Raw genomic sequence first — 25630 nt, forward strand, 5'->3', positions numbered from 1 at the left:
TGTGTTTTCCGTTGGGATAAAATCTAAAGAAAGTAATCGATAATGTACTCTTCACCAGCCTGCTAAGTTTAATCTATAAGAACTTACTTAGACAATCCTCAGTTCTATCGCCTCGCCTTCTGGAACTTAGCCTGGAGAGAACACATCAATGCGATCTTTGAAGGTCTAAATATCGGAAATCCGAAACCGTTTTGCACTTACGTCTCATCTGCGAGTAAAAAATCAAACAAACCCTGATCAGACTCTGAGTGGGGTTGAAGACACGAAAACGAGGACCCATTTATTTTCTTTATTTAACATGATCTTTTTATGGTTTCTCGCCGGGGATATCCAGCTCCAGTTTTAATATTTCTATGTGTGATGAACTGTGCAATCAAACACCCATAAACGAAGACCCAAGAAGACCCGAAATTGAAGAAAATTGATTTTCTTCATCAATAATGATAGAGGATGTGATCAAACGCGAACTAAGTGCCTATAAGAACCATGTTCATTTATTGGATTCTTCCCAATGCTTTCAAGTCAGCACAAGTTAGTTTAAAATTGAGGGCCTTCAAAGTCGATCCATTGACGTCAGAGCGCGCTATAGTTAGTTTTTTCATCAGCCAGCTTCTTTTCTGTTCTTCAAAATTCCTTAAGAAAACCTCTCCAAAGCATCCTCAGCCGATAAGCTTTTTCACTTGAAGCTTATTGCATTCAAAAAGCAGAATGTCCCACACTGTAACACGAGCTTTTTGTCTAGAAGCTTTGGCAACTGGAATGGTGCAGACATTGCGCAGACTGTTTTGCCAAAACCGAATAAAGAAGAAGGAAGAAAACCTACCTTCACGCAACACTGAAGTTAGGGCTTTTGACTCGCTGGACCGGCTTGTATGAAGAGCAGCTGGACCAGCAACGCCGTAACACCTAGCGTCAGCCATGCCTGGGTCTAGAATATCACTTTTTTTATGAATTATATGTTTTCATTCCTCAATGGAGGAATAGAACTCAACAACTTTTGATAAAAGCTCGCTTTAGGCTAAGTTTTTTTTTTGCGAAAACTGATTCGACACCTTAAAGTCCCTTGATATGAAGCTTAATTCCTTCCGGTTAAAATGCACTTGAAAAAATGTTAGTGAATTATTTCCGATTTCTTGGATTCCGTCGTTGTTTTCAGTGTAAAACTCGGCAAAAACCAATAGCGCCCTGAAAATGGCTTTGTAAAGTGGGTTTTAAGTACATTTTCTATTTAAACATTTTGTGACTAATTAGGCAACATTGCCCGGTTTGATTTTTCTTACTCTGGAAACAATTGCAGCTTACAAAGAAACAGGACTATTTTTTCTTAATTTTTCATGTAGCATAATTCCCTACTGTAAACATTGATGGAGATAAATGACAGTAATTTCATGAAAATTTGATTTGTGAACTGCGGTCGAAGAAACGAATATGGAAGCGGTCCTGGCAGTCATGGACGCTACTTAAGTAATAGTGAAAAAAGGACCTTGAAAAAATTTGGGCCTCTACGGGATTTGAACCCATGACCTCTACGATACTGGTGCAGCGCTCTACTAGCTGAGCTAACAAGCCAACTGAGAGCTGATCATTATGTTGGTTCTAAGTAAAACCGTGAAGTGGTGAATAAATGACTTTAAATACATGAAAATCATTTAAGTGAACTGCGGTCAGAGAAAGACCGCTATATTTCTGCATCCATCACGCCATAAGTGAATTTCCTCAAAATTAAGTGAATGGGAGGTCGCAAAATTTCTAACACCCACGGTATGTGGTCGCAGAATCTCTACAGCATCCAGGGTATAAGTGGTTGCAGAATTTCTACATCATCCAGTGTAAAAATGATTGCAGAATTTCTGCGACATCCAGTGTATGAATGGTCGCAGAATTTCCGCGACATCCGATCTATGAGTGGTTGCAGAATTTCTGCTTTACCCAGGGTATGAGTAGTCGCAGAATTTCTGCAACACCCAGTGTGTAAGTGTTTGCAGAATTTCTGTGACACCCAGTGTATGAGTGGTCGCAGAATTTCTGCAACACCCAGTGTATGAAAGGTTGCAAAATTTCTGCAACACCTAGGGTATGACTGGTTGCAGAATTTCTGCAACACCCAGTGTACGAAAGGTTGCAAAATTTCTGCAACACTCAGCGTATGGATGGTTACAGAATTTCTGCAACACTCAATGTATGAGTGGTCACAGAATTTCTGCAACGCACAGTGTATGAAAGGTTGCAAAATTTCTGCAACACTCAGTGAATAGAAGGTTGCAAAATTTCTGCAACACTCAGCGTATGGGTGGTGGCAGAATTTCTGCAACACCCAGTGTATGAATTGTTGCAAAATTTCTGCAACACCCAGTGTATGAGAGATTGCAGAACGTTTACAACATCCAGTAACTGACTGTTTGTAGAAGGATTACCTCGGCATCTTTTCATTATTGACTATAAACACATAGTTTACGGACATGCTAAGTCTTGCAAAGGAAAATATAAATTTTAAATTCAATTAAATTTTTCCCCAAAACATGCAGAAAAAACCATTGATTTATCCACAAATGTACTATTTTGGAAAACACAAAACAATTTGGAAAGCGTTAACTGATTGCTAGCATGTGATGGACTCATAAAGAAGGGGTTAAGGCACTTTTGGCGAAAACCAGGATTTGTTACTTCGAAATACCACAGTTCTAAACTTACTTTGCAGTTTTGTTTCTGTTGAAGGCGGTGATGTTGATGTAGTAGAGGGAAAAGAATATTCTGCTTCAAATCCACGAGCAACCGTTTGTCCAGGATGGAACATCACAAACATTTGATTTCCAGTCGAGAACTGAGGCTTATTCCACAGCGATCCTCGGCAAAATCGCCCCAGCAAACGAGACCTTGTTGATCCACCATCATAAAGCTCCACATAAGCACAAGAATCCGAACAAGGACTGGCTGAACACTCACTTAACACAAAGTCAGTAAAAGCAAAATTTACAATTTTGTCAGCTGGTGCGGTAATGTTCCAGGTACAATTTCTGGAAGCAGTGTAGTTACTCTTTGGGAAGTTTGTGCTGCTTATTTTGCCGCTGCCTGAGAGAGGAATTGCTTCCTTAGGACAAACTATAAACAATGAAAAAGGAGCATGTGAGTGTGGGAGAATAAACATATGCTTTTCCGGGCGTTCACTTGGTAAAACGCAGTGCCATATTGAACAGCGCGAGAGTAGCAGAGGAAAGAAAAAACAAGGGAGGGGTGGGCCATTTTGTGTAATCAACTTTTTCTTTAGCCGACGAGACCCAAACCTCACTCACTTTTTCACTATGCTGCTACTGCCGTGCCTTCGGCTATTTCGCTCTGTTTGACTTACCAGAACGCTTGGAACAGGTCAGAATCAAAATGCCGAGATTGGGGCTAGATATATGGTTTCTTTCACAGATGGCGTCAAAATGTGGTAAGAACAAAAACGTGGCACAAGAGGCGCAGCTAAGTGTCACTGATGACCACATTTTGAAGTCATCTGCTATCTCTTCCTCAACAGACGCACAGCAACGTGTAATCTAATTGTTTCATATACGATAAAGAAGCAAGTTGTTGTAAATGGTGAAGTCATCTATGCCTCTGTTCTCCAATAGGTGATAAATAACAACCAATCAAAATACTTATCACATAACTGTCGATTCCACCAATGGTCAAAATCTATACAAACCAAAGCGGCTCAAAACCATACCCTGTAGGGTGATCAAAAAAAAATCGTGCCATGGGCACTTTAACTAAACGTCTTATCATCATTTGTAGGGTGAGTTTATTACATGAAACATCTTCTCTCAGCGAACTCTTAGATTTTACGAAGTTTTTTTCTCTACTTACTTGGAGGACTGTAGTTCAACAGCTTGTAAGTTGCCGCAAATCCGTCATAATCCATGTTTGTATCATCGGACACAAACACCACCCTCAAGCTTTCGTGCAGTGAATAAAACTTTACAGGAATATCCCTTGGTGTGCCACATAGTTTTCCAGGCAGCGCTTCATCACTGAAGCTATTCTGAACTTCCATATAATCACACGAGCAAGCAACACCACCACAACGTTGCAGATTATAGTCTGGTATTGTGAGCTCAACACGGTATCCTTGTTTCCCTATAATCTTCCAGCTACATGTCTGGTTGAATGGATAGTTTCTTGGATTAAATGGAGAGGAGAAGGAACCTAAAATTTCGTCGAGGATCATATCTGTAGGGCACACTGAAAAGAGTAACAAAGACTGTGTCAGGTTCGGAAACGTAACGAACATGAAACATATGCAGCTTGTTTTGGAGTGAAAGGCTTGACTATGTTCAATTATTTTTCTATAGACTATAGCTATTCAAAGATTGTTTATTTCATTATTTGCCTAATGTACACAACAAAATTCTCGCTTAGTTCAATAGGGGTACATGCTCAGCACACTTCTATACGTCCTTCATAAACTAACATGGAAGAAAAGCTCTTACGTGAATCTATATATATCGTCTCAAAGGTTGCATTGAACCCTTTGTATACAAGACCGGTGCGCGATTCAAATCTCACTTGAATGACATTTCCCTCGGAGTACACAGGAGGGGGAAGCTTTTGACCACAGATCTTAAAGTCATTAGGTTTTCCTCCATGAGAGGCAACGTTTGTGATAAAGACTCGGGCACTATCTGCTGCCGATCCAGCACAGTCATCGTTTTCACCTGCTACCAGGGTAAAGTTCAAGAAGGTTAGTTTGATGATTTTCCCATGGGGTACCGTGATATTCCAGGTACAAATCCTGTTTGCTTCATACACGTCGGGGAAATTGAGGCTGGAAATGTGACCACTAGAAGCATTAACATATTCTCCAGAAGGGGTACAGGCTGAAAGAGAGAGGATTTTTGTCACTTTTTTTTGTCACTGAAGAAAAAACAGTTGCAATGAAAGAGGGTCTCAATGGGGTGATGGCTTTTACGATTAACGATTAAAATTAGTCAATTTTTACGCCTAACGGTTAATTTTTTTTTGGCCGTTTTTCGAGATCTTCGTGAACCAGAAATGTTACATATGTTTTCTCTCAAAAAAAGGCGATAGTAACTTAGAGTGATCGTGGTGAGTGGCGAAAAGTCTATCTGTCTCTTAAAAATATAGAAGTATAAAATAAGTTGAAAGTTAGGGCATAGACGGTTGTGTAACGCGTTAAGACCAATCGCACGTAAGAAAAATATTTGACGATTCTAAAAGATGATATTCAGAAAAACCTTCACAGGATACTCACCACCGGTCGTTGTGGATTTGTATTTCGCTTGAAATCCACGATCAACTGTTTGTCCAGGATGGAACATTACAAACATTCGATTTGCAGTCGAGAACTGAGGCTCATTCCACGACGCCCCCTGACAAAATCGCCCCAGCAAACGAGACCTTGTTGATCCACCATCATAAAGCTCCACATAAGCACAAGAATCCGAACAGGGATTGGCTGGACACTTACTGAAGACAAAGTCAGTAAACGTAAACATTACAATTTTGTCAGCTGGCGCGGTAATGTTCCAGGTACAATTTCTGGAAGCAGTGTAGTTACTCTTTGGGTAGTTTGTGCTACTTATTTTGCCGCTGCCTGAGAGAGGAATTGCCTCCTTGGGACAAACTGTAAACAGTGAAAAAGGAGCATGTGAGTGTGAGAGAATAAACATAGGCTGTTCCGGGCGTTCACTTGGTAAAACGCAACGCCATATTGAACAGCGCGAGAGTAGCAGAGGAAAGAAAAAACAAGGGAGGGGTGGGCCATTTTGTGTAATCAACTTTTTCTTTACCCAACGAGACCCAAACCTCACTCGCTTTTTCACTATGCTGCTACTACCGTGCCTTCGGCTATTTCGCTCTGTTTGACTAACCAGAACGCTTGGAACAGGTCAGAATCAAAATGCCGGGATTGGTGCTAGATATATGGTTTCTTTCACAGATGGCGTCACTTGATACGATCTCTTAGATGTACCAAAGTTGTTTTCTCTACTTACTTGGAGGACTGTAGTTCAACAGCTTGTAAGTTGCCCCAAATCCGTCATAATCCATGTTTGCATCATCGGACACAAACACCACCCTCAAGCTTTCGTGCAGTGAATAAAACTTTACAGGAATATCCCTTGGTGTACCACATAGTTTTCCAGGCAGCGCTTGATCACTGAAGCTGTTCTGAACTTCCATATAATCACACGAGCAAGCAGCGCCACCACAACGTTCAAGATTATAGTCTGGTATTGTGAGCTCAACACGGTATCCTTGTTTCCCTGTAATATTCCAGCTACATGTCTGGTTGAATGGATAGTTTCTTGGATAAAAGGGAGAGGAGAGAGAACCTGATGTTCCATCGAGGATCATATCTACTGGGCACACTGAAAAAAGTAACAAAGACGTGTCAGGCTTCGAAAACGGAGCGTCGGTATATGGACTGAAAGGCTTGAATACATTCAACTGTTTTTCTACAGACTGTAGCTGTTCAAAGATTGTTTTCTTAATTAATTGTATGATATACTCAACAAAACTCTCGCTTAATTCTAAAAGTACATGCTCAGTAAACTTCTATACTTCCTTCACAAAGTACCCCTGAAGAAAAAGCTCTTACATGGATCTCCATCTATCTCCTCAAAGGTTACATTGAACCCTTTGTTTACAAGGCCGGTGCGAGATTCAAATCTCACTTGAATGAAATTTCCCACGGAGTACACAGGAGGGGGAAGCTTTTGACCACATATCTTAAAGTCCTTGGGTTTTCCTCCATGTGAAGCAACGTTTGTAATAAAGACTCGGGCACTATCTGCTGCCGCTCCAGCACAGTCATCGTGTTCACCCGCTACCAGGGTAAAGTTCAAGAAGGTCAGCTTGATGATTTTCCCACCGGGCACTGTGATATTCCAGATACAAATCCTGTTTGCGTCATAGTTGTTGGGAAAATTGGGGCTGGAAATTTGACCATTAGAAGCATTAATGGATTCTCCAGGAGGGATGCAGGCTGAAAAGGAAAGCATCTTTAAGTCACTGTTTTGATTTCTTACTACAGTAGAAAGAGAATTGAAAATGTGTTTTATACTATTGTCACCATATTATTAGTAGTAAAGAGAAATGCTGTGGACTGAAATACAAAACTGCAAAACCGCCGTTTAAAATGCAGAAATATAGAAAGGTTATCAATACTCACGACCACTTGTCACAGGAGTCAGGGAGGCAGCTGCAACAGATACAAAGAACGAACATGTGATAACGTTTCTCAACTCAAGGATTAGAAACAGTCTATCCCAAATGCAAACGAGGAAAAGGGGAAAGCGGAGAAAGCTGCCTGGGTTACGATATTTCTATTTAGAGCCACAAGAAGTTCTCGGCTGATTTTTTAACTTTGAGCATTAAAAAAGAAAAAAAATATCGTTTTTTCTGGGCCACTTGAACGCTTTTTTTTTCACGGTCAGGCGAGAGGCCTGTTTGAAACAATTGTTACTGCTTATGTACGGCAAGCTTTGAAAAAAATAATTACTTCCGTTCAGCTGAAAATAATTCGCTTGTTCAATCGGTAAAATTCTCTCTTTTAAAAGACAATGTGTAGATGTTTTAAAGTTTATAAGACGCTCATTACATTTACTTGAATTTTCCTGCAAAAAAAAGTTTTATTTTCAATTGCTTTAATTTAGCAGACGCGAGCAAAGGGATCACGTTGAATTGATTTTTATGGTGAACCCTAACCCTAACCAGAATACACCTTTATAGACCTCACAAACGAAGAGGAAACGCACAGAAGAAAGCTCAACTGCAAGGAAACGGGCTTCAAAGTCTTAAACGGGTTAAAATCGGCGAGGACAACAGTCCCAACGATAGATATGGAAACATTTTGTCACGACGCGTAAGCGGTTTTAATTCTTGTCTTCAGGTTGATTTTCGTGTATCTTCATTTGGCCATATTTTTTTCACAATTTACCATGTTTTGAGGCTTTACATATTTCATTGGATTTGACCTTTAATTTTTTTTAACGCAGTTACCATGTGAGCTATTTCGCTTCTGGTTTGGCTGGTTGAATCCAATATATTTGTCAGAACTTTAAGGCGATTAAATTCAATTACTTGCTTGGGCACAGATAGAATTTTATACAACATCAATTTTTCAATGTTCTGCTGTCATTTCAAACCTCATTATTACGCATATGGTTTAGATTTGTGTTAAAGGGCCATCGCTTTAGAAGTTAATAATCAACTGGTGTCCAAAGGTTCGTCACGCAATATTCAGAAATTAATAATATACATGGAAAAATTACTCAGTTTTGATTGGTTATAACAAATGCAGTTTTCAGGTAATTCAGTGCAGAAGAGAGTTAATTCAGTGCAAAGAAAGAAACAAATCAGACATTCTGATTGGTCAACAATCAAAGAAACTCGCAGATAGCCAATCAAATGCGAGCCTTGGATGTCGCAACAAAATTTGAAAATTTGAAAATTTGCGAGCGAAACAATAGCCGGCGTTTTAAGTAGGTTTTCTTTCGCCACCGCAGCTGAAAAACAGCTTAAACAACGAAAACATTGTAAAAAGCACTGCTTTTTGGTTGTCAGTTTGGAAAAAGTGGTGTTTAGAGAAGGGAATTGCCGAGGAAATCGAGAATTACGAGCCGACCCAGCTTAACACTTCGCTCGAGCGATCCAACGCCGAAATTTAAAACAAACATGGTTAAACTTCGGAAACGACGATTCCATTTCATCGAAAGTGATTCGGACACAGACTGAACAATTCCTTGAACTGTGAGTTTCTTTGATTATTGACCAATCAGAATGTCTGATTTGTTTCTTTCTTTGCACTGAATTAACCCTCTTCTGCACTGAATTACCTGAAAACTGCATTTATCTTAACCAATCAGAACTGAGTAATTTTTTCCATGTATATTATTAGGGCATAAAAATCAAGGTATGTGTCGTGGTTCAATTTTATCCTTGGTTCAAATTTTATTTCCCTTTGTTTTCATTACAATACCCAAAAACAAAAGAAAATAAAATTTGAACCAAGGATAAAATTGAACCACAACATATGCATCAGAGTAAAATACACTTTCCATTAATACCTTGAAATCTAATACTCTAATTATCTTTTAGTCCTGCCTAAACATATTTCAAAGGATCAAATATTTCCGCAATGGGCATTGAAACCATCTGGGTTGAAATTATTAACACTAATTTAATTTAATTTAAAAGCTAAAAACATCCTTTGTTGTTGTGCCTATTGGCACCCGTCTTTCAACCCTGTAAGGTTTATGGGATATTTTGAGTCAATTTTATCTCAATTATCACGAGAAAATAAGAATATCTTCCTTATGGGATGCTTTAATTATAATTAACCTATTAAACTGAAAAAGCCACCCAGAATCCAATGATTTCCTGCCAATGCTGAACTCTTATTTTCTTCTTTCCTATATTTTACAACCAACACATATTACTGAAAGATCTGCAACCCTAATCGATAACATATTTGCAAATACTTATGCTGCAATGCTACTATAGTGTAACTTAGACCTAAGAATCTTAGATCATCTTCCCCAATTTTTGATTTTAGATAATGTTAAGGTAAATTGTAAAACTCTAAACTATTATAAAGTTTGAAGAAGAAAAATTTATCAATGATTTCTCACTTCTTGATTGGGCTAACATTTTTAATAATAATTTAGATGCTAGCACTAAATTTGATGTTTTTTATCAATGATCAAATCTCCCAGTTTATTAACTGTCATGCACCATGCAGGAAGCTCTCAAAGCATGAAATAAAATTATCTACTAAAGCATGGATCACAAAAGACATACTTGCTAAGATAAGATATGGACATAAGCTCTATTCCCAGATTATGAAAAGTAAGCAACCAGATCCAAATCTGATATATCTTCACAAGAAATTCAGGAACAGTGTTGTCAAAGATATTGAATTGATGATTCTTTTCTCTGTGGCATTTTTCCAAATTAACTTAAATTGCCAAAAGTTATGCCAGTTGCAATAAAGAACAATATCAGTGCCACCTGTTTTTAGCAAAATATATGAAAAAGCTATGTATAAGCACCTCTATGGTTATCTTGAATGTCATAATATTTTCTACTCACTTCAGCTTGGCTTAAGGCAGAAGTGTTCAACTAATCACTCACTCATAAGTATCACTCAATCTATTTGTTACTCAATTGACAACAATGAGTTTGGCTGTGGTATTTTCATTGATTCAAAAAAGCCTTTGATACAGTAATTCATTCTATTCTTTTGTTGAAATTGCATCTTGTGAAGTAAGAGGTAAGTCTATGATTAGTTTCAATCTTATCAGTATCCAACAGAGAACAATTTGTGGGTATGGTCATGACTCTGATTTCCTATCTGTTACTAGTGGGGTTCCTCAAGGATCTGTTCTTGGTCCTTTATTGTTTTTGTTATAAATAAATGACTTGCCTGATGCCTCAAAATTCCTTACCTTCCACCTATTTGCTGACAAAACATATATTGCTCTTATAGGAACCTTAATGATCTCGAAACAAATTTAAATCATGAGCTAGATCAGTTGTTGAGTGCATGGATAAAATCTAGCTGACTAGCACTTAGTATTCTTAAAACTAATTTTATTCTCTTTCATTCTAAAAATTGAAACCACACAAGTCACTTAGTCTAAAGATTAATGGTGTGAATATCCAACAAGTTTCCACAGTTAAATATCTAGGTGTTACCTTTAACTAAAATCCGACATGGAAGAATCATATTGATAAGCTTTGTCTAAAACTGTCACTTAACTGTAGAAATCTTCTCAAAATTGAGGTACTACGTTGGCTTTGATATACTTTGTATGCTTTACTATTCACTAATCCAGCTCTTTCTCACTTATGTTATCTTAGTTTGGGGTTAATAACATATCCAACTTATTTAAAGCCAGTGATTAATTTGCAAAAGTGTATAGTCAGAATTATGACATTTTTTGAATCTGTATCACATTCAGAACCACTGCTAAAATCTCTGAACCTCTTCAAATTTTCTGATATAATTCATCTTGAGATTCTTTCTTTTGTTTATTAGTGGTCTCACAAAATAACTCCTCCTTGTTTTACTGATTACTTTAAGCCAATATCTTCTGTTCATTCATTTTATACACATCAATCACTGAAAGAGAATCTGTTGGTAAATCCAGTTCAAACAACTCAATGTGGTATTCATTCTCTCCGTCATACTGGTACCACACTCTGGAATTCATCACCAATTAATGTTAAACAAATCACTCCCTTTTTCAGATTTCATGAAAATATAAAGAATTCTATGATTGACGGTTATAATAGTGTCATTAATTCTTAAATAGTTTGTGTAAATAAATTTTAAATCTTAGTAGTTTGTATCAAAGGTAATACTTTTTTATTTAAATTGTTATTAATACTGTATTCCTTTTTATTTAATTATTTACTTTGGGACACCCACTTGATTACTTCCTAGAACTATTTGGGTGTCCCAAACTCCACACAATTAACATAGTATTTAAGAGCTAATGTCAGCATGCATCAAACAAACAGCGGTGAGTCCCCCAAATTTGTTTCCCCTCTTACTTTTATATTTTGTAGCCAATATGTTCTAATAATTGTGGTGTAGTTGTTTTGTAAAAATATATTTTAGTTTTCGAGAAATAATTTTTTTCGTTCGACCGCTCAAATATGCAAATTTTCACCGTGAATATTACACGAGTTGTGTGACCTCATGTAACGAATGTACTAGACCTACGGTATTTCTGTAAACATAATCCTTTGTTTTATTTAACGGTGGCGACAAGTAGGCGCACCATGTACATTTCATAGTCGCCATCAAGTACATTTTGCCGGACTTTGAGTTCGTCTCAAGATAGAACAACACAAATACACAAGGAAATTTTTACAATAACTTTATAATCATCCTTTGGTCTTTTAAAAGCTTCTTGCTCAGTAGATTGTGTCATATCGGTCATTGTTAAAACTGTCTTTGTTTTGATGCTACTTTTCGACATACGAAAAGTATGTCGGACAAAAATATTCACCAAAAAATAAATATTTCTTTGGCAGCTTCAATAACGACAGGGGATTAAGTTTAGATGATAAAACAAAGGATTGCGTTCACATAAATACCGTAGGTCTAGTACATTCGTTACATGAGGTCACATAACTTTGTAACTAACATAAATTTGAGCGGTCGAACGAAAAAAGTTATTTCTCGAAAACTAAAATACATTTTCGCAAAAAAAAACTACACCACAATTATTAGAACATATTGGGCTACAAAATATGAAAGTAGGAGGGAAAACGAATTTTGGGCGACTTGCCACAACATTTCAAATTTGCGCGATGGATGCTGACATCGTCTCTTAATTATTCTTTTCTTCCTGTCCTTCTTTATATCCAAGATATCTTTAGTAACAATGAATTGTAAGTTATTTTGGTTTCGTTTTTCATTTTCTTATTATATTGTATTCTTTATATTGATGCTTGTAACGCTACTGTAATTATTACAATCTTCTATAATACCCTGTATTCGAGTGAGTTTAAATAAAATTGAATTGAATTAAATTACATTAGGGTTAATTCTCGTGACGTACGAATTGATATAAAGAAAAATCTTTGTAAATTAAAATTTTGAGACGTTAAACTAATACCCTGTTCACACCAAAGCTTAAACATGTTTAAATCTTGTTTTACTAAACTGGTTTTATTAAACTACCTGTTCACACCGCGGGCGCGTGCAGCCAAACATGTTTAAAACCGTGTTTAATAAAACTACCTAAATGAGGTTGTTTAAGTTTCGTGTTTAACTAAACACATTAAAGATGGCGGTTGCCAAAAAACCCCGCGGAAGGATTTGGGAAAACCAGGAAACGTTATTGTTACTACAGAAGTGGGGGGACGAAAATATACAAATGAAGTTAATATCTTGTACCGGAAAGAGGCCTATATGGCAAGAAATAAGTGATTTTATTCGAGCGGCAGGCTACGAAGACCGTGATGAAGATGCCTGCAAGAGTACACACATTAGTAAGTGCGTATCGCTCCTACAAAGACGAATGTGAGAAGACCGGAAACGGGACTCCAAAGAGGAAGCCGGCGTTTTTCGACGAAGTCGATGAATTTCTCTCAAAAAAAACCATGTACCAAACCGAAGGTTGTGGTAAATTCTTCAAAAATTATCATTGAGGCGGACAACGAAGAAGAAGACAATGAAAAAATTAAGAACGATGAACCAAACGAAGAGTTGCCTTCCTTCAGCGGCGGCACCAGCGTCGGCAGCAACAACAAAACAGCCGGCAAATTTCCTCAACCAAACAAGGGTGAATGTTTGACAGGTGAGCTTTGAAAACTTTCGCTGATTGGAGTGTCAGACAATAGGCCAAGAAAATGTTTCAATATCGGCGCCTACGTCGTCTGTAATCTCTAACAAAATTTCTTGATAATTTTACTTCCAAGATGAGTGGAGTTGAACAAAAATATTGAGATAAGTAGTGGCTCAAACTTTAACTTCTGCCTTTAAAGATTTCTTGTATTCCTTCACAGAAAGAACAACAGATGCTGGCAAGCCATTTTTCAAACCCGCTACGAAGAAGCGGAAGGTGTCAACGACGGATGCCTTAACACAAATTGACAAGGCGTTGGAGGCATTTGTTTCCTATCAACAAGCTGCTGATAGGAGTTTTCTTGCCGCAGAGGAGGCTCGTGAAAGACGAGAAGAAGAAAGGGAGGAGAGAAGAAGGAAGGAAGACCAGGAGTTTCTGCTGAAATTGGCGCAAGTACTTCGAAAATAAAAAGTACGCGTTTTCAACAATTTCATTTGCGCTCGTACCTGCGACAGTTTCAGTTGGTTTAGTTTTCGTCTTTATTTATGCTGTAAGTTGAACGATGTTTCACGAAATCTAATGGCCGATTCCCAGTCGTTGGAGAAGGTGCAAGAAAAAAAAGAAAACTATATTGAACTTACCGATTAGATCATTGATGTTGACATGCTCTGGTTAACTCTTCTTTGCTTGAACTAATTGTCTTCTATAGTTGTCTTCAATTGAATATGCTTTTTTTTTTCTTTGAGAAAAAATCGTTTTTTTCCTTTAAGTGTTATTTTTAATTTTCCGGCAGAGCCTAGTTGTTCAGCAGAGGCCGATTAACACTAACCCAGGGTTACATTTTGATTCAGCTTCTTTATTTCTTTATTCAGGAGTCTTTTTTGGGATAATTTTCCCTATTCCTTTTAGACCATCTAATCATCAAATTGTAGACAAAAAAAAAAAGAAAATGGATTTCTTTTTTAATTTTCATATTTGAAATCAAATTTCACACTAACCCTGGGTTAAGTTAAGCCACCACCTTAAGACCTGGCCCAGAGTATTTAAAAAATGCTCCAGAAAATTAATGAAATAAATGAATATTTTTGTGCACAGTGGTTATTGATTTTAAAATTGATTTAATATTTGAAATAAAGTTTTGATCCACCTTTAAAATGATGAAATTTGTTTCTGAGGTTCCATCAGTTGTTCAGAGAGAGAGGGTCATATGAATGATGTCTTTTAAGTCTCCTTGATAAATTTACAACAGAGAGCTCTGTGTGTTTGTTTGCTTAATTATTCTTTATTTTAAGGGACTAACCAAAAAAGTCTGGTGTATAATTACACAGTCACTTGCAATGGAACAAGAGCAAAAAGTTAGTGAATTAAATTAGTTTTGCTGACATTAATGCCAGCTGAGGCCATGTCACTGAGTGAGTAGATCTCCTTGCTATTCGAACTGAACACTTTGATCAAAAAGCTGAGATTGTCCCCCTCCTTCTTTATGCCTACATCTAATACTCAGAGAGGAAGATGCAAGTCTTGCACTCAAATTTGTATTTTATGTGAACATGTAGTATGCATGGCTAAATTAGCATATGTCACACCATGGGTTTCAAACTACTCCCGAATTTTTTAGCATAATTTCAGTGCTAATATGTTTATTTCACATGTGAAATGGCAAACTTGCAATGACTGCATCTTTAATTGTTCTCAGATGGTGTCCAGGTTTTGAAATGTTCAAAAAAAATGTGGGGGTTTCAAAGAATACCACAGACAATCAAAGTTTGCCATCAGTAATTTTAATTTACACAATTGACAATTTACTTTTCAAATCTCATTTATACAACTGTAATTACAAATGGAACACTGCTTGACCCTCTTAGAGGAGTGTCCTTCAAAAGATCTTGACTCTCCAATTATTTATGAAACTATTTGTACTGTATACAATAAACCTGAAAGGGAGAAAGTATTCATATAAACAACTTTTTTGAGCTAGAGATGCAAACTCTTTGATGGATTATTTGCCTGTGAGAGATGCTTATGTTGAACACTCATGTTCAAGTGATGCATGTGACAATGAATATTTATATTAAGAATCTTTTAATTGCATCTCTTATTGCAACAGCATTTGTGTTCTGCCTTTGGTTTGGATCACCTGGACAAACTCCAGCATGAATGTGAATATCATTGAGCCATTGGTCATCAAAAGACTCGTTTCGCATCTCACAATAATTATGTAAAACACAACACGCTGCGATGACATTGCAGGCATTTTCAACTTTTAAGTCCAGTCTCTTCCCAATGCTTCTGAACCTTCCCTTCAATCGACCAAAGGCATTTTCAACAACCACTCTAGTCGTGCTGTGTTTTATGTTGAAACTGCGTTCCTCCGGGGTCAGATTTCCACGATCAATATATGGTTTCAGCAGCCAATTGCTGAGAGCATAAGCTGAGTCACCTAATATCAGGGGAGGAACTTGTACACCAGATATCATCACCGACATGTCGAGCGGAAGAAAAGCTCTGGCACAACACAAGGCAAACAATGAAGAGTTCTTGAAGACACGTGCGTCGTGTACTTTACCCGGCCATCCAACACATATATCAAGAAATAGATAATTACAATCTACTAGCCCCTGAAGGATTAATGAGTGGAATCCCTTCCTGTTAACATAATCATCTGGACTTTGCCGAGGTCCAATGACTGGGACATGGCAACCATCGACTGCTGCAACCACCTGGGGAAAACCCGCGCGACTTTTAAAACCTTCAATTTTTTCTTGGACTTCATGTTGATTTTGGGGAACGTTTATATAATTGGGAAGAAGAACGTTCACTATCACCTCGCATACCTGTCGCACAATACCACAAACAGTGGATTTTCCGACACCAAATAGATTTCCGATCGTTCGAAAGTGAGCCGTGTCCGCAAGCCAATATAATGTTATGGCAACTCGATGACGCACTGTAATGGCTTTCCTGTAATTGGTGTCCCTTTTAGAGATATGTGGCGAAAGTTCTCGGCAAAGGCGATTAAATGTTTCTTTAAACATGCGAAAATTCTCATTCCAGTCCTTTTCTTCCCAATCTTGGCAAGTCTCTTCCCAAAATATCTGCGACCGGGGTTTTAGCCAAATACGGCGAACAGGAAGATGTTGGAGAAGAAATCGAAGCAAAAAACGGAAAAACAATGATGAAACGAGACGTCTCCGACGGACATAGTGATTAAACCGTCTCTCTGCGTTTCTCTGTCGGTTTTGTGTAATTCTGAGGTTTTCCCTCAGCCGTGACTGCGCCAACAACAGCAGGATATTGTGATTTAAACTGACCGCCATTTTTATTGCGTCTTTAATTTTGTTGGCAACAATTAATATCAAAACGAGGCTGCGTAATACCTAACCCAGTGTGCAGTGTGAACGGTTCTTGAGCAACACATGTTTTATAAAACCATGTTTAAAAAAACTACGTTTAATGAAACTTGTTTAAATTGGTGTGAACAGGGCATAAGAACCTCTTGAAAGAAAGTTTTCAACCGGATCGATGAAAAAGTGGGACCGCGAACACTAAGCTAACCCTAAGGAAGAGGAAAATAATGTGGGAAGAACAATGAGACACTGAGGTTAAGTGAGATTAAATTACGAACTAAAAATGCACATTAGAAGTCATAAGACATAGCGATGTCAAGAACAGAAGGATAACAAAAACTTCTGGCCTGTAAAACCAAACAGATCTGACTTCTAGATACCTTTGTTGCACGTATGATTTGTGAAGTGACAACAGCATTAATCATTCGTATAGAAGAATTCTCACTCACCAGAAAGAGTAACCACGATCCAGGCGGAAATCATGACGGTATTCAAACTGATCGCTGTCTTAAGATGCTCGCTCTTCTTCACATTGAGTAATCGACGAGGTCTAAATCAACTGAGCGAGAGAAGCTTGTGTTTTCTGTTTAACTGCAGACCTGTGAAAACACACTGAGAGTAGACAGAACGAACAAAGTCTGGAGAGAACCTGGACGTCAAATACAACTCCGTATTCCTCGAATATGAGCCCACGCTCACGCTCTCCCGTCACGCTCGCCCTTTCCCCCACCTCCCTTCCCCCCCCCTCCCCCCTGCCTTGTCTCTCACTTTCTCAGATGGCAGGGTTACAATGAAAACCGGGTTACACTTTGCCACTTTAATTATAACTTTTTAAGCTTGAACTACAGCGGGTTACAGAACAGGATAAAAAAAAGCGCCCCCCTTGATTAAGCATTCTCCTTCCAATGAGTGCTCCTCCTCTTAGCGAGAGAGCATTGCGATTTTCGGTTTACTAGAAAACCTCGGTTTTTCGGTTTTGGTGTTCACTGCGGTTTGCGGATTTTCAGTTTTTTAGCATTTAGTTTTTAGTTTTCGTCAAAATAACAAAGAGTTTTCGGATTTGGCATCCGATGTGGTTTTCGTTTTTAATGACTTCAACAATTCGTATGAAAATTTTTTACAAGAAATTAATCAGTCTAGCCTGAGAGCACGCCGAATAAATGATATGCTCAAATTAGTTTTTCTAGCATTAAATAATGCTGCACCTAGTTATATTTCTGATCTTTTAACCGAGCGGTAAACCAGCATTAGTTTACGAGGCAAACGCAGTCTAGTTATCCCACGTGTAAATACAAAAAATTATGGTCTTCATTCATTTCGATATAATGCCAGCAAACCATGGAACTTATTGCCAGATAATGTCCGTGTGTCTACTTATTTTGCTGCATTCAAAATTGCACTAAAAACTGTTCAACTGGATAATGTATGCGGTTCTTTTTGAGACCAATGTTAAATTCTGAAATTAACTGTACATACATGCATATTTTTATCTATATTTACTTTTTACCTTATTTAATTTTTATGTATTCATCTATTTATTTCACCTTTCTTTGGAGATATCAGCAATTTTGCTATCAACAAATTCGAAGTTTAATAAAGTCTTTGTATTGTCTTCGACACTTTTTTTTACTAAGGAGCGATTCGTGTAGGGAATACTAACAATGATCACCCTCTAATACTTAATTATGCCCTCCACAGACCACAACTTAGCACACACCGACACAAACTGCCTGTTGCGTCCAAAATTCCTCGAAACGCACAGTCTTTCAAGTACATCACAATAGCTCTGTCTCAGTATGACTTAACAAACATTCGGTCACTAACGACAACAACAAATACTATACTCTTAGATGACTGAGTCCTTACTAAAGGAAAATATCTTTAACAGCCAACAAGAATTCATAGTAACACAGACAAAACTACGGAAAGCGCGGGAAAACGCGGACGACCGAATTGTGATTGGTTTAAGTTTTTCAGCTGATTGGTGGAGAGTGTGGCGCGACTTTTCTGGACTCAGAATCACAGCCCAAAGTGAAGCATAATAGATAAAATCTCAAATTACTTTCGACACTGAATTGAAAATTGCTCTAATTAGTTTTAGTTATACGTGAATAGGGTTTCCTATGTTTCCACACTCTTTGTCAAAGGTCTGGGTAGAGTCTAACTACGGGCAGATAGACACGATCTTCTCTATTCTATTCCTCGGGCCAATTCTCCTAAATCTCTGCAAAACTTGGGCGGTCATTGAGGAAAAAAAATGATTAGACCACTCCCTGAATGAGACTTTTAAGTGCCTTAATACACACAACATAAAACAAAAAATCCAAATAGATATAAACTGGTTTAAGATCCGGACTGGCAGGAAGTAGACAAGTTCAAATCATGCTCAGGCTTCAGGTGCAGATACTTTGTTATTTTCCTTTGTGCATTTTTCCATTTCATTGCCTTCATCATTCGGAGATGTACTTCTCCTGTTCTTTTTAACTGTTGAGAACAAGCAATATTTCAAATTGAGATGGTATTAAGTGCCGCGGGATGTTGCATTCTTTAATTTGTTTTGATGTCGAGAGCAGGTTCCTAATTGTAATGATTGACTCCTGAAACGCTCCCATGAGGACCAAAGAAATAGAAATTTTTATTCTAAAATAATTATGGGCACCACACATGGCACCAGGAAAAACACTTCTTAAGATCCGACAAGATTACGACCTCTGAAACTCCCAAGAGTCTCTGAGATCCCCAGAAGAAAGTCTACCAGTCAAATTGAGAATTAGTAGAATCCTTAATGTAGCTCGCTATTTCTCTCCACTTATACTTTTAGCACACTTCAAATATATTCAGGGATCAGACTCGCCATATCGTCTATCCTCATAATAAGAGATCTTAAAGTTATGGTCTCCTACCAAGCACAGGACGAACTGGGAGGTAATTATTGCACCAGACACACTTTCCCGTAAGGACAGGAAGCGATCGAACTCACCAATGAAAAAATAATATACTGCTATGAAGAGGAGTAGAAGAAAGACCACACAACCCAATCCTATTCCTATGGCAGCCGCTGTCGATAAGGATCCCTCTGGCGCTACAATTTAAAATGAAAATTGGAAAGTCTTTAAGAACCGCTTAAATTAGTGATAACATATGATGATCATTGATTGAAAAATATAATAAGGTGGAATAATATCACTCAATAATTTCGTTAATTATGTAATCCGTCAACACTCAGAGACCGAAACTAATTCATTGCTTAATTGAGGGTAAAATTCAACCCCACCCCATGGAGTTCTCGCACCATTAAAAGAAGATCTGATTGTCAGCCTGTGATGGGTTCACAAGATTAAGTGCGTTTTGAGGGTTAAGGCACTTTTGGCGAAAAACAAGGTTTGTTACTACGAAATAACACAGCTCTCAACTTGCTTTGCATATTCATCAATACGATCTCTGCAGATCTAAAGATATCTGGAAACCCGGAAGCGTTTAGGGAATTACATCTCATCTGCGAGTAAAGGATAAAAAAGTTAATCTCCTTGAAAGTTAATGATGTTACAATGACGGAAGATTTAGATATTGCCGAAAACATGAATTCTAATTATTCGTCCGTCTTTACATCTGAGGATGATGCAACGTCGTGGATCTCAAACTGTCAACTATCCAATGTAATGTAAACGAAATTAACTACCTTCTTACGAAACTAAACTCGCACAAGTCCCACGGGCCTGATTCTTTCACCGCACGTGCTGAAAGATGCGCCGTCGAGTTAGCGACCTCTCTTCGCTCATCAGCCCCTTCGATACTAGCCAGGTTCCGTTGGCGTGTAAAATAGCCGATATTGTCCCCGTCCACAAGAAGGGTAAAAAAGACTGCAGAGAGCCTCGGAACTTTCGGCAGATCTCGCTTACCTTGATTGTGTGCAATTTGGATTTCTTGAAACGAAGTCCACTTAAACGCAATTACTATCTTGATTTAACGACTGGGCGACATTCAAAAACAGATCGAAACCAACAGATTTTTTTTTTCCAAGCATTCGATTCTCTACACTACGAACGATTACTGCTTAAGCTAAAGTGGTATGAGATTGATGGACCCCTTCTGTTTTAGTTCAGAAATTTCGTAACTAACCGCCTGAAACGCGTCGTGGTGCGTGGCACTTATTCTTCGTGGTTTCTTGTGTAATCTGATGTTGCCTATGGCACAATCCTGGGTCCTTTTCTTTTTTTTAATATATTTTTATAACATAAACTCAAACATCTCGTCCAAGATGAAGTTGCTCGCCAACGACACAAAGATACATCGAGGACTTTCAAACATAAAAAAAGAAACGCAGGAGCTACAGTCCGACACCGACCAGCTAGCAGCATGGACTGAGAAATAAAGTCGGCTCTTCAATCTCGACAAATGCGAGGTAATGCAAATAACGCATGAGGGTTTTCCAATACACCCAAACCGCTACGAATCGTTCTACGGAAGTCGATTCGCGGTTAATCCGTCTTGTTATACCGGAAATCTGATAAACCATCTCTCATTAGATGGAAACGCATACCGGAAGTAAATTCGCAAGTAACTGTCATGGGTTGTTGAAAATGTTGTCGAATCGACTCAATTCGACTCGAATCGAACGACTCGTATACCAGAAGTCGATTGACTCGATCGAACGACTCGTCACAGTTGATGTCAAACCGTCATACCGGAAGTCGATTTGCAAGACACTTTGAAAATATTCCGCAAGAAATTACGAAGGGGGGATGGAGATGTTGTCTAATCGTTGACGAATCGTAGCCGTTTCACGTCTCAAGAACACGGAAGGTTCATGTTGTCATTTTCTTTTTTCTACTCTTCATTATCACACATTGCTCACGCCCCTTTACTTCAGGTATGTTAACGCACAATTCGACTTCCGGTATACCATGATACTTATTTTCACACATTGCTTACCACCCTCCACTTCCGGTATGTTAACACACTATTCGACTTACGGTGTGAAGATTCGTCAACGACCGTAGACGAATCGTAGCGGTTTGGGTTAAATCGTTACCAACTCGCTGAGTTCAAGTCTTAAAACCGTTAACAGTGCTGAAGACCTAGGCGTTGTGATCACTTCGGACCCAACATAGAGCAAACGCGTTAATGCGGTGATCAACAAAGCCGACAAAATATTCGGTTTTCATTCAGTGGACCCATCGGGTCCAGAGGCTTCCCCTACGCTTTACAACCTCTTGTACAAGATGATATACGAAGAGCGCCTGAGGAGGCTGAATGGCTTACACCGGAATCTTGCAGACTTTACCTCTCTCTTCTAGAATGCTACAAGACAGAATTAGCTTAAATAATCCAAAGTATCTCTTAAACTAGGAAAGTGTAACGCTTCCAAATATCCTTTCGCCGTCCGTATGCGGTACAAGAATGGGAACAGTCTACCGCGACCCGTGGTCGAAGCCGGTAATTTTAAAAAACGGACCGGCCTAAGCCTCTTTTGACTTAGTCTCATGGCTTTTTTGATGAATATTTTACTGTGTATAGACTAAAAGATAAATAGATATTTATCATTTTCTTTTAAGATCAAACGTCATAGGGCAAACCTCTGTTTCATCCTTTGCAAGATGTATTTTATTTTGATTTTGTTTTTGTATCCTAAATAAAACATGTTGAGGTACCTACCACTGGTAGCCGCAGATTCACTCGTCGCTTTTATTTCTGTAAAAGATGGGGGTGACGTTGTTGTTGAAGGTGACGTTGTTGTTGAAGGTGATATTGTTGTTGAAGGTGATGTTGTTGTTGTGAGATACAGCACTGAATATTCTGCTTCAAAACCACGAGCAACTGTTTGTCCGGGATGGAACATCACAAACATTTGGCTTCCATTCGAGAAATGAGACCTATTCCAAGACGACCCCTGACAAAATCGCCCCAGCAAACGAGAACTTGTTGAACCACCATCATAAAGCTCCACATAAGAACAAGAGTCCGAACAAGGATTGGCTGAACACTCACTTAAGACAAAGTCAGTAAACGTAAAGTTTACAATTTTGTCAGCTGGCGCGGTAATGTTCCAGGTACAATTTCTGGACGCAGTGTAGTTACTCTTTGGGTAGTTTGTGCTGCTTATTTTTCCGCTGCCTGAGAGAGGAATTGCCTCCTTCGGACAAACTGTATAGTTTAAAATGTAACAAGATAATTAACAAGTACTGATTCACCCAAGAGGCAAATATCAACCACTAGCCATCGACACTGGGCTGAATAGTTGTTTAAGTATATTCTAAAACACTGAGATAATATAGTACAAAAAGATGATTTCAACACATTTATTCCTCCAATTATTACAACATTTTCGAGCGCAAAACCCGCGCACTTTGCTCGAGGGTGAATAGCAAAGGATATTTGGGGCAAGGAATGGCACCAGCAGCGGCAAATTACATGTAGAAGTTGTTAGAGTGGCCGATCTGAAATGCGAAGATGTTCAAGATCTGACCGTTCCTCTAGAGCATATGCCACCAAATACGCTAAACGTTTGGTTGGGCAAGTTCGTTTAATTTGTGAACTGGCCAAGCAAAATGGAGAGCGTTATCCGCCCAATTTGCTTCATTTGTTGATTAATCGTCATTTGAGTGAGACGGGAGGAGACTCGGATGCATTAAACGTTCTCAACAAAGTTGACAAGAGGCAAATAAAGTGTAACGTCTTTTGAATGCCTAGTGTGGACGGCGAAAAATTAAATAGGGTTCTAAATTTATCATTTTATTATAACAGGTTCGCATCGTTTCGTAAAGTTTTAGACGCGGAGATGAAGGATGCAACGAAGTTTGGAATAGCCCAGAAGTGCAAAATGGACACCCGCAAAGAAACGACTTAACACGATGAGGCGATATTGTGGGGAAATGGCCTTCTTGGATGATTTTCAGCAGAGTCACTGATGTATAAGTTATTCATTTTTATAACGGATAACTTTTCGGTCTTCGATCTGGCGAACGCAGGTTACCTAGGCTCTGCAATATTTTTGTTAAAGAAAATAACATTATTTTCGATGAAAGTCAGTCTAAGACGTTTCATGGCGGCCCGAAGGATTTGAAGAAGAAGCCTCGTTTCATTAAGCCTAAGTACCATGAGGTTGGTCATCAGTATGATCGATGTTTAGCTGCATTGTATTCAGTTGATATCAGTAAGGTGCAAGATTTTGCTTTAAGTCTTCAAAGTTTTCATTTTCGGCCACATAGAAACGGCAAGTTTCGGTATGAATGTTCTTTCTGAAGATATTTTCGCGTTTGATACCACATTTGACTTATCAGATGATGTATTAGCCAATATTACGATGCCAGAGAATACGTTAACAAGCAATATCAATAACTTTTGTGCCAATTCAGTATTTAACCTCTGCACTATCAACTTGTGACACGAGAAAAAGTAATATTTGCAGGTATGTAAACGTTTGGATTGTATGTTGACAATAGAAAGATGAATGCAGTTTATTAACGAACACAAACATTCTTTCATTAAAACAAAAGGAAAATACAAATTATGCAGTGTATTTAATAAGTAAGGGCGGATCCTCGCGCAGGAAATAAATTCGTGCCGTGTAGCGTTGACCACATGTCGATTACAAGAGAAGTGACGACAAATAAAGTAGAATAGGTCAATTATAAGAGTGAAATGTGAGCGCGTATCATCGGAAGTCTCTTCTGTATCATTAACTCAGAAAAGACTGGTTTACTCGCCGAAATAACCTTACTTCGCCAGCTCAGCCCCTCCACAAGACAGGACAGTTTACAAAACGCATGGTTTTCTTCGACGATAAGTTTTCTCGTGACGTTAGCTTTTTCGAATTCAGTTGGTTTCTAATATTCCTCTGTTTGCTCAAATATGGATTTCCGACTTGACACGACAGATATTACGACAAAATATCGACGTGGTTACGGGACGTAACTGGTCACGCATTCTTGTCATTTTTGTGTTACTACATGTAGCCTGTCACGTACAGGAAACTTCACAGAAACCACAACAGCATTACTGCATTTGTTGCCTTAGATGAATCTCTTACACAATCAACTACCTTGCAAGCATTTGCAAGGATTCTAGATGCCACGCTCCAGACACAAAAATCGCCGTTATCAATTAGAAAAAAAATTATACTGGCTTTATCTTAACGAAAATCATACTAGTACCGAAGTCAAAAGTTGATTAAACGCACGCGAAAATCCAGCTCCCATTGAATATTTGAATACACCTCATTCTCCATTATTTATTGGTAGTCATAGAAGGAAAAAAGCGTTTATGTGCTTACGTCATTCCTGATCATAGATTATTATATAAGACCTAAGCCTGCTTACATTAACGTATCAGAGAAATTTTCATCACCAATTGATAACAGATATAACCTCCACTCCAATGAGCTAAGCCTCTTATCTTTACTTGTACCGGCGAATTTATCGCGCAAAAACCATCTTCCCTCAGTGAACTCTTCGATCTTGCGACGTTGTTTTCACTACTCATGTGGAGGACTGTGCTTCAACAGCTTGTAAGTTACCCCAGATCCATCACAATCCATTCTTTCACTGTCAGACACAAACACCACCCTCGAGCTTCGCTATTTCGCTCTGTTTGACTTAACTAGAACGCTTGGAATAGGCCAGAATAGTCATGGATCAACTAAGCGCCTTATCATTATTTGTATGGGTAAGTTTATTACATAAAACATCTTCTCTCAGTGAACTCTTAGATTTTACAATGTTGTTTTCACTACTTACTTGGAGGACTGTAGTTCAACAGCTTGTAAGTTGCCCCAAACCCGTCATAATCCATGTTTGCATTATCGGACACAAACACCACCCTCAAGCTTTCGTGCAGTGAATAAAACTTTACAGGAATAGCCCTTGGTGTACCACATAGTTTTCCAGGCAGCGCTTCATCACTGAAGCTGTTCTGAACTTCCATATAATCACACGAGCAAGCAGCGCCATTACAACGTTCAATATTATAGTCTGGTATTGT

General features: G+C 38.4%; 1 protein-coding gene and 2 pseudogenes across 9 annotated transcripts in view; 2 read left to right on the top strand and 1 right to left on the bottom strand.

Annotated features, from left to right (window-relative positions):
• Positions 1 to 25630, bottom strand: part of LOC113676813 (cubilin) — a 79247-nt gene that overhangs the window by 48622 nt on the left and 4995 nt on the right. For 5 of the 8 annotated variants that reach the window (XR_016182624.1, XR_016182623.1, XR_016182625.1 and 2 more), the window contains exons 3-9: positions 6599 to 6985; positions 5994 to 6368; positions 5252 to 5623; positions 4470 to 4856; positions 3847 to 4221; positions 2692 to 3099; positions 1 to 23 (exon numbers count right to left, since the gene is read on the bottom strand). The exon at positions 1 to 23 is cut by the window's left edge and continues 58 nt beyond it. Coding sequence is in view for 4 of the 8 variants with exons in the window: in XM_089192738.1 (XP_089048864.1) it covers positions 1 to 23; positions 2692 to 3099; positions 3847 to 4221; positions 4470 to 4856; positions 5252 to 5623; positions 5994 to 6368; positions 6599 to 6985 (2327 nt within the window). In the remaining 4 variants the exon portion in view is untranslated. Of the gene's footprint in view, positions 24 to 2691; positions 3100 to 3846; positions 4222 to 4469; positions 4857 to 5251; positions 5624 to 5993; positions 6369 to 6598; positions 6986 to 7171; positions 7202 to 17100; positions 17329 to 25630 lie in introns of those variants that run through there. The other 3 variants (XM_089192737.1, XM_089192735.1, XM_089192736.1) reach the window with 2 other exon arrangements.
• Positions 12660 to 13879, top strand: LOC149034892 (uncharacterized; annotated as a pseudogene). The gene is made up of 2 exons (XR_016182631.1): positions 12660 to 13316; positions 13525 to 13879. The product of XR_016182631.1 is annotated as an uncharacterized LOC149034892 (transcript).
• LOC149034893 (uncharacterized) lies at positions 22291 to 24158 on the top strand (annotated as a pseudogene).

This window comes from Pocillopora damicornis, chromosome 13 (assembly GCF_964200805.1).
Source record: "Pocillopora damicornis chromosome 13, jaPocDami1.2, whole genome shotgun sequence".
NCBI lineage: Eukaryota > Metazoa > Cnidaria > Anthozoa > Scleractinia > Pocilloporidae > Pocillopora > Pocillopora damicornis.